Below are 10,687 nucleotides of genomic sequence, written 5' to 3' on the forward strand. Positions count from 1 at the left end.
TTTGGCTACGGCCCCTGCTTATAGCTATAGTAAAAATAAACCGATTCCGAAATTGGAGGACAGTGGCAACCACCCACGTGGATCAACACCTCTGCTAGAGTAGAACACATATTTACCTGTAAAAGAATATTATAGGTAACTTTCGGGGCTACATGAAGAATTGACCAACTGAATTTGGCACTTCATAAAAGAAAAGAAAATATCAGGAATTAAATTTCTGGCCAATTTTGATTTTTTTTTTTTCTTTTTCTTTTTCTCCAGAGATTTTGCTAAAAGTACTCAATATTAAACAAACAAATCAGTATCTTCCCTTATTTTTTTTAAAACTCACGTGCTTGATATTTCCTTATGGTTACATTGCGTATAATAGTCCATTACAAAGATAAATTTCGATGTTGAATCAACATGTATTTACCTATAAAAATTACAAACAAGACAACGTGATAGTATAAGTATATAAAGTATTATCGGAAAGCAGGTTTCCCTAAACATAAAAATTATGCTGGGGCAAAACTTCTTCATGACTGCTCCGGACAGAAGGAGCACATGACTAAACTCGCTGTCACACCGTCTCGCATATACATATCTCTGTGGCGATGTGAACATTGTAACTCATCCTTTCTTGCTTTTCAAAGTCTTTCCTAATGTGTTTTTATATTTCTTCAAATAGTATGAACCGACGCGTCCGGATGCTTCTGAGCCATTCCACGATGGATAGCGAAAAGTGATGTTGCGAACGGTAGACCATCGTGCGAACATCGCATGTTCTGTCAAAAACTTGTGGCCACTTTTATAATTCATCTCCGATTTTTTGACGAAGAAACACTCGCTCCTTTTCTTAGGTTCGTAGTAGTGATAGGGGACCTTTGCCTTTGGATTTTTCCTGAAAGGAGAAGAAAATGACGAGGAATGGTAGGATGAGAAAACGGATGTCATAAAATCAGTAGAGACATGAAACCGTCGGCTGTTCGCTATATAGAAGGGTGTTAGATCTATGTTTTGTCATAACGCCCCTCTGAGCAGCCAATGATTAGATAGAACAGTTTCACATCACAATCTTCCAAATCATGGATTTATGTTCTCGTAGGCCTTTCTGGTCTGTACATGGAGTATAGACTTGCATCTACTCAGGAACTTAAAATCCTACATGTAGGCCAGTCAGAACCTCTTCATTTCATGCATTTATTTACATTGCGTTATTACGTACGCTAATACATTAGAGCCTGATGTCAAGACAAATGGGTGCATAATAATTATGCCCCAATGGGAGGCGCTAGTCTTTCCAAAATCCGAAGGGTAAAAAATGACTTTATAATTTGGTTTACATCAGATCCAGTGTAAGTTTTCAGAACATTAAAGTAAATGCTTGTTGCGTATAATGCTTTTTTTTTTTACTTTGAAATTCATTCAGAGGTTATTAAACAAAATAAGTGGATGCGTATACCTTACAGTAAACTAAGTCTTGTTCTTTTTTTAAATGAGGCCGTCGTATAGTATAGAGAAATATGAAATTAAAAATGATCGCAAACATACTTGCAGAAGTCATCCCTTGATATTCCGTATACCAGCACCTTATCACAGATATCAAGAGCAAATACCATGGATACAAAGCCCGTGCTGAATTTTGTTCGCATCGCGGCTCTGAAAGGATAGAGTACACAAGAATAAGGGACAGGAAGAAGAGGAGAAGAAAAAGAAGAAAAGAACTCGCAAGATTTCTTGAGGTAAAGCCTTTTCTTTCCAGCATTCCACGAAAGGATTATTGAGGCTCATGAGTGCATGGACTCTTAGAAGAAGAAAAATAGCCGTTTACACTCTAAAAAAATATTGGGCAAAAAATTGCCCAATTTTTACCCAGCATATGTGTCCAACCAACTGTTGGGTAAATTACAGATTTTGCATGATTTACCCAGTGTTGGATAAAAAGAAAATACCAACTTTTAACCAACAAAAATTTACCCAATCAGAAATTCACCTAACTCTCACTATAATGTGTAGCATAAGTTACACACCTAGTTGGGCAAATAAGTTGGATAAAATATAAAAGGAGAATAGTGCCGCGGCGGGACTCGAAACGCGTACCTTGTAATCCTTAGTCCTGTGACATATCCACTCGATCCCGACACCTCTAATGAATAAACATAACCCTATATTGTTGGATAATAATGTTGCCCGACTTACGTTTGCCCAATGACATTACCCAACCTATTTTTTACCTTTCATTGGGTAACTTCATATAGTAAATGGTTGGGAGAAAATAACCCAATTATTAGACAAAATTTGCCCAACTTCGATTTACCCAGTAACATCTGCCCAACCTTTTTTTTTACAGTGTAGGCTAAATCGAGTTACCGTGATTACATTGATAAATGAAAATGAATTAGGCCTAAGTCCATTCGTACTCGATCAACGGGTGAAAATAAACACTACTACTACTTCTACTACTACTACTACTACTACTACTACTACTACTATTACTACTACTACTACTACTACTACTACTACTACTACTACTACTACTACTACTACTACTACTACTACTACTACTACTACTACTATTACTACTACTACTATTACTACTACTACTACTACTACTACTACTACTACTACTACTACTACTACTACTACTATAACTACTACTACTACTATTACTACTACTACTACTATTACTACTACTACTATTACTACTACTACTACTACTACTACTACTACTATACTACTACTACTACATGTATGGAATTACTTTTACTACTACTACTACAAACAATCATAATGACAGTATTAGCATTTATAATAATAATAATGATAATTATAATAATGATGATGATAACCATTATAATGATGATAATAATAATTTACTCTTCTATTACCACTACCACCACCCCCCCCCACCCCCCTCCACCCGACCATCTTCCTGTTCATATTATGTTACTTCTGCAATATTACAATATGTCATTACCTGGAATACCCTGTTTCGTTCTTGTACCTCGCCTCTGACTGAGAATATTTCTTGGTTGTCAGGAAGACGAAATCAACCTTAGGGTACTTGCGCTTGTACTGCCTCGCGAGTTTGACAATCTTATTCGTCTTCATGTTCACTTTCTCCTTATTCAGCCAGGGCACCACGACGTATCTCGTCCTCGTCGTCGAGTTCGACAAGATCTCATTCCTCAACGAACTCCTCTTCACGAGTCCTCGTGGGAGGTTGACGTGGCCGATGATTCGGATGTCGGTACGAAGCCCGACGTCGCTAGAATAGCCGGTGACCGGGGCGGTGTTCATACGAAGGACACAATCAGCGCTGTCGATTTCGGCACCGGCTCCAGACCGATACAGATGACCACCACTCGATACCAACGCACATAGTCTACACCGCTTCGTGAATGGCTGAAGAAATCAAAGACATCACAAGCAGAATCAGAGAATTTGTTAAACACTATAATGTTTAGGTTTCTGAATATACCTAAGAATATCATCGTATATACACAAATAAAACATCCAATAAAATTAGAATCATTAATATAAAAAGTAGCCTAGTGTGCGTTTATTCATTGAGACTTTGAGAGGGCATCGGTCTTATAATTGATGAATAAAATGCGAATTAACCGACCATCGATTAAGGGATAGGGAACGGGAAGATAAGTTGTCACCCTTCCCCTCCATTTTCTCTCTTCTCTTCTTAAAATGTCTTTCTTCTCTTTCCTTTTCTTTTCCCTGAATTCGTCATTTGACTGGGGAGGGGTAAGTGCTTCCCTTAGCTATACGCCACTGCATGTGATTTATGAGCAGTGTAGTCTTTGAGTTGATTATACAAAATCTCATCCTCAAAGGGCTATTAATTAAATGGCCAAATATCAGCTTCATACTCTAGATAACCATTCTGAGTGATCGTAAATATTTCTTCTCATCCACGTCTTCATTTGCAATATTTTCGTTGTCGTACTTCATTTCATGATGTATACACAATATGTGATTTAAATTCTTAAAATATACTAAATGATAAATAGTATACTGCGTAAAACTTTAATTGATGTGATTGATAATAATAATAGGCATTTGTATAGCGCCATCTATCTAGAGAAAAATAGAAAGAATGAGAAAGTTTGGACGAAAAAGTTCGAATGAGTGTCATAGTGCCAAGTACAGGTATTGTTAAAAAAAAAGATAAGATTTCAGCTTGGATTTAAAAGTCTCTAAGGAAATTATAATTCTCAAATTAAATGGTAAATTATTCCAAAGACAAGGTGCTGCAGATGAAAAAGCCCTTTCACCACAGGCTACTCGTGTCTTTTGGATCTTAAGAAGATGCTGGTGTGATGATCTTAGACTACGAGCTGGTATAAGGCATAACAAGGTTTTGTAAATAGTTTGGTGCTAATCCGTTTACAGCCTTCCATGTGAGGAGAAGGATTATGAATTCTATGCGCTTGCGGATTGGCAACCAGTGCAGCTTTTTGAGAACAGGAGTTTGGACGAGAAATGGTAATGGTAACGGAAAAGAAATAAACCTACCTGTTTAGTATCCAGTATAAAGTATCCACTTGAAGAAAGGTTTGCTGGAGAGGAAGGGGGTATATTGTGTCCCGACTGGTTTCTCGTCTCCACCCCACTCGCCACATCGTCTACACCCTCTCCATGTGGCACAACATCACCTTCTCTTCCTTCTGTTCGTGCTCCGCCAGCCCCTGCACCCCCTTCCTCTGGTACCCCACCTTCAGATTCATCGGTTTCTCCTGATGATCCCCAAGCACCTACACCCTTTACACCTTCCTCTTCCTCCTGTATCACAGCATCATCATCCCCATCCTCTGGTATCAGAACATCATCTCTACCTCCCTCTCCTCCCTCATTTAGCTTTTCATCGTGGTGGGTCAGGGTCAGGATGTCGTCTTCGGAGGACAGATTAATGGTGAATCGTCTGGAAGGGGGGTAAGCTTGGGAAACATCGTGGTGGGTTTCATAGAGGAGGCAGAAGAGAAGGAAACACGTCACTGCGGAGTAGATACACACCAGCAGGTATGCGGTCTCTTTCCTCTGGGAGGGAGAAATGCAGGGGACATGTTTAAATGAAATCTCTCCCCACAATACTTAACGAACTTAAAGAGTTATATCATGAAAATATACCAGATGGAAGCTGATTGAAGGAAACAAAAAAAAAAAAAATACGAGGGTGAAAAGCAAAATGAAAAAAAGGAAGAAGAATTAGTTATTATTAAGCGATTTTCGTAATGTAACAAAACTTAATGCATAAGTCTTCATGCCTCGATTATTACATAATAATACAATCAATTGCATCTCAATAGTCAGAAAGCGAATTGCATACATTATTTGTTGCTGTTATAAAAAGCATTACGAATTTCCCTTTCTAGCAACATCTAATGTATACAGTTCGCATCATGTAAACATGTACACATGTAAACATTACGTATCTATATGGATAATAAAACAGTGAATGAATGAATGATGGAATGAATGAATGAATGATTGAATGAATGAATGAATGATGGAATGAATGAATGAATGATTGAATGAATGAATGAATGGATGATGGAATGAATGAATGAATGATTGATTGAATGAATGAATGAATGAATGAATGGATGATGGAATGAATGAATGAATGATTGAATGAATGAATGAATGAATGAATGGATAATGGAATGAATGAATGAATGGATGATGAAATGAATGAATGAATAAATGATGGAATGATGATGGAATGAATGATGGAATGAATGATTGAATGAATGAATGAATGATGGAATGAATGATTGAATGAATGAACGAATGAATGATGGAATGAATGATTGAATGAATGATTGAATGATTGAATGAATGAATGAATGAATTAACGAATGTTTGATTGAATGTATGATTGAATGATTGATCGGATGAATGATTGAATGAACGAGTAAATGAAAGAATGAATGATTCCACGAATCATATTCCATACAATACTTCCTTTAAAAAAAAAAATTATATTTTATGAATCAAATCAATTGTGCCATTGCAGCATGACATGAATGTTCAACCCCATATACATAGGTAAGCATATTTCATCGACCGCACTCAAAATACAGAAGGAATCAAATATTTTGATGAAAAAGGAAAAAAAGAGAATCTAAGGGAAAAGTGGAGCAGCATAGAAGAGAAGGAAAGGTGAAAATTATTAAGCACCAATAGATGAAAATAAAGAAATTAGGACATTTTTATCTCCATTACACTGGCCCAAATAAGGAATATGTGAAAAATAGAAGCAGCTTATTTTGCATATAGAAGATAATGCTTCTGTATAAAAAAGAAAAAACCGGAGTAATAGTTGCAAACTTCTAAAGCGACCAACCTTTCACACCGAATCACAATTCTTAAATGATAAAAGAAAATCACTTATTTACCTCCATCGCATCGTGGTGTAGTGTATTCAGTAAAATGTATTAATCCGATGAAATTCCTAGTTTGATCCTTGCACCTACATATATGAAGGCAGCATATATCACAAGCATCAATAGTTGCACGATTTATCACAGGGGGCTACTTACAAGAGAGGCAATATAATTGTGACCAAAACGGTGACACGCCCACGAGAACAAAGATAATAACCATCAGGAACCAAAATAATATTTGTATCTCTAGAAAGAATGAATAATGAATTGATGAGAGAAGCACGTCACACGTACACCTTCCAACTTTACTACAAACAGGGATTCTATTGATTGAATATATTTCATTCAAGGTTGTTTGGCATTCGTAACGCTTCGTACAATCAAAAGGGTGTCGGCAATAATTGGGAGACGTGGAAGAAGTTTCTTCTCATAATAAACTAGCTTTTACAACAAGAACCTAGTTCATCAATTACACTAAGTTCACTTAATGTCTAGCTTCTAAGTACAAACGAGATATATCTGGTGATCCTAAATTAAAATGTCGAAAATTTAAACACAAATTTCAGTTAGAAGTTTAGAATCGACCCAGTGTATGTAAAAGACCCTTTCTTTCAAACAAGTAGACCTCAGACTGACTTCCTCTGTTGAACACGATTTTTTTTAAATAAAAGCTTGAACCCAAAATTTACCAGCGTTGGCTTTAAAATTTGACAGAATACAACAAAAAACTCAGTTAAATATTGGTGTCTCTTCATACTTAGCATCGTAGTTTGTAAGTCGTCATAGAACCAAACATTTACATAATTATGCTATAATTACGACGCAGGAAAGTCGAAGGGTCATTTACTGTGTTGGCTGCCATCGAACATTTGATCATCTATCAATGAACAATAATTGTGTAATTGCATATTTGATTTTATGAATTAGATCAATATTAAATACAACTTGTGACCGAATCAGGTCTCCAAGATACAACTATACTTCCCCTGTTTTCTCATCTCAGCTTGGCAAAACAACTCGCTCGATGCGGAAGGTCAAATACAACAAAAAGCAAACGCCCAGAGATGATTGTGAAATGGAGTCTGCAGTTCCCATGCATATACCCTCATCTTTCACTGGAATTATATTCATATGTAAGTTTACGATCTCTCCCCCCCCCCCCCCTCTCTCCCCTCTCTTTCTCTAAATACAATTGTGTATTATATATATTATATATATATATATATATATATATATATATATATATATATATATATATATGTAAATATATATAACATATCTTATATGTTATCAAGTGCATTTTCATAATACTTTATAGCAGCTGGAATATTTTCTGTTGCAACTCTGAAAGTTGACGCCTTTGTTATTGTTCACTAAATGACAGTATCATTGTCACAAGATCACACCTTTCTCATATGAACTGAAGCGTGTCTTTCAGCTTCTGATTGTTGCTAATTGTCAGTGTTCCCTTCCTTCTCTTCCCCAAAAGGTTTGTGGTGAAAATTATATTTGGCCTTTATGATGGCGACTCGGGTACCCCTTTTTCTTGGACACATGATAATCTAATTAACCATATCTTCCAACCTTACATATGTTATATGATCTTCATCAAGAGAAAATAATAACTATAATAATAATCTATCAAAATAAAATCAAACATTGAAGACTTTTGAAGTGGTGGGGCAGATTTGAAGTTTACGTGTATCTATCAAAACCCAATTTTGACAAATCTTTTAGTCAAATTCAGTCAAGTTCAGTCAAATTGATGCAGAAATCATACAAGGGGGCCGATCGATCTTTCTCTCTCTCTCTCTCTCTTTCTCTCGATACAAAGATTTATTTATAATATATATATATATATATACAACGTGTTTTATGTTACCAAGTGCATTTTCATAATACTTTATAACAGCTGGAATCTTTTCGGTTGCAACTCGTTTAAAGTTGACGCCTTTGTTATTGTTCACAAAATGACCGTATCATTGTCACGAGATCACTTCTTTCTCATGTGAAGTGAAGCGTGTCAGTGTTTGGTTGTTACTTGTCAGTGTGTCCTTTCTTCTCTTCCCCAAAAGGTTTGTGGTGAAAATTATATTTGGCCTTTATGATGGCGACTCGGGTACCCCTTTTTCTTGGACACATGCTAATCTAATTAACCATATCTTCCAACCTTACATATGTTATATGATCTTCATCAAGAGAAAATAATAACTATAATAATAATCTATCAAAATAAAAACACACATTGAAGATTTTTGAGGAAATCTGATGGAGTTTTAATGTGACGGGCCGAGTTGAGGGTTAATTAATTGTATCCATGTAGACCCAATTTGGACAAATCTGTCTTAAAGTTCAGTGAAGTTGATGCAGAAATCATACAAGGTGGCCAACTAGTTGTTAGTCGTCTACTTGTTTCATGGACTGAACACATTTTCACAGACATCTGCCCTGTGCACATAACTAAGAGAGCTTGAAAATATGACACATGATACAACTAAAAGTTTGTATAGTAATAAAATATAATTTTATTTCTATCACAGTATTTAATACCTCATATTCCATAATATAAACTTTCCAAAATACATGTATAATAAAAACAATTAAAGATACAAGAATAATAGCACCGGGAATATTTTTTTCTAAATCACATGATATATTAAGACTATCGCAAATATTTAAAAAAAACTCCATGGCAATTTCAATACTCCTTAAAAATCATTTCAGATTATATGTAATACATTACTGTAATATTTCTATATTTCAATAGGTGATGAAAAAAAGCTAATTAAATCATGTGAAGATAGGTATACAAATATATATTTTCAGGAAATCAAATAGAAAAACACATGGAAGACAATTGTTAATAGTGTACACAATGGATTGAATATACCCCTGAACTATCAAAATGGTTCATTCTAATATGATCTTGGTTCAGAGACAAAGCAGGAAAAATTTTGAGGAAAATTGTGTAAAGATAACAAATTTTAGATATCTTAAAGCTGTAACCAATAAGAAACAAAAATGGCAAGTATGTATTATATAGCTATACCATGGTATCATTTGCTTTATAGCAAAATATTCAAATTACATTTTTATTTTCTCTACAGAATATATTTCATTATACCTGTACCATGGAATATAACATTTGTACACATCCCTTCTATAGAATACACCGATCTATTCCTTCTTCATTAAACAGGAAAATGTTAAATGTACTTTAAGTACAAAAACACATGGGAATGGTGCTGGCAATGTAAATGACATAGTGACCAATGCAGCATAACCATGTTATAAGAACATTGCTATAAAAACAAACTCTCATTATAACAATGTGATTTTGCTAGCCCCTCCTCTTTGTATTCCCTTTTTCGTTTAGCCCTGATATAAACATGGTTGGAATGCAACAGGGTAATTTCCTTTTTATTTTTTATTTTGAGGTCCCACTGTATGTATTTGACATAGAATGATTTTAAAAATTCATAACTAGTTTATCCTTCATCAGATTTTACTCAAACTTCCACTCATCCATTGCTCTCATTTTTTAATTCTGATTTTATTAATCCAACTTAATATCAGGGTAGATGTCCTCTGCATGTATAAATGAACATATAATTGAAAATTGAATTTCGCAATCGAAATGGATGCATGTGACATATATCTGCATATCAAAATGTGCATAGACATGTTTATATACCTCACTTAAGAAATCCAGCCATCTGATTGGTCGAAATTGCATTCATAAACTTTAACTATTTCTGTAAAATAGCACGCCTCGGGGCAATAGCACAATTCTAACCTTCCCTTGAGCGTATAAAAACAACTATTTCTCTCAAAGCAGTCATCAATACTATAATAAAATTGAAAATTCTCAATTAAGACTTAAATATGTCCAGATATGGCCAAAAAACGAGCAGAATAATTTCAGTTAGTACAATCTTAGTTAAATGTGCATATGGTTTAAACATACCCGGTACATGCAATATTTGATCCCAATATAAATAGTAACATTCTTTAGCCATTATTGTTGGTTGGTTCAGCTCAATTTACACTAAGTAAATCTGTATCAAAATCACAATAGTATTTGGTAAAAACAATATCGAAATAGCCAAGCATTTGATATCGAAAAGAATCGATTCCCTTTATAAATAAATAAATAACAATTAATTCTCCCAATTAGTAAATGAGGATTAATTTCCCTGTTACCAAAACAGGAATTAATTCTCCCAATTAACAAATCATCATCATCAGTTATAAAAAGTCAGCATTTTCCCTCTTATTAGGAGGGAATGCCATATTATGGAACA

At 34.9% G+C, this 10,687-nt stretch overlaps 1 protein-coding gene across 1 annotated transcript; it reads right to left on the reverse strand.

Moving 5' to 3' along the window:
* Nucleotides 1-416: 416 nt before the first annotated feature.
* On the reverse strand, nucleotides 417-3,093 carry LOC588013 (alpha-N-acetyl-neuraminyl-2,3-beta-galactosyl-1,3-N-acetyl-galactosaminide alpha-2,6-sialyltransferase). The gene is made up of 3 exons (XM_030984949.1): nucleotides 2,960-3,093; nucleotides 1,534-1,641; nucleotides 417-883 (listed from the first exon to the last, which is right to left on the reverse strand). The coding sequence occupies exons 1-3, from the start codon at nucleotides 3,091-3,093 to the stop codon at nucleotides 613-615; spliced, it is 513 nt and encodes a 170-aa protein (XP_030840809.1). The 3' UTR covers nucleotides 417-612.
* Between the last annotated feature and the right edge of the window lie 7,594 nt (nucleotides 3,094-10,687).

Source organism: Strongylocentrotus purpuratus, unplaced genomic scaffold (assembly GCF_000002235.5).
Source record: "Strongylocentrotus purpuratus isolate Spur 01 unplaced genomic scaffold, Spur_5.0 spur5_scaffold_14, whole genome shotgun sequence".
Lineage (NCBI taxonomy): Eukaryota > Metazoa > Echinodermata > Echinoidea > Camarodonta > Strongylocentrotidae > Strongylocentrotus > Strongylocentrotus purpuratus.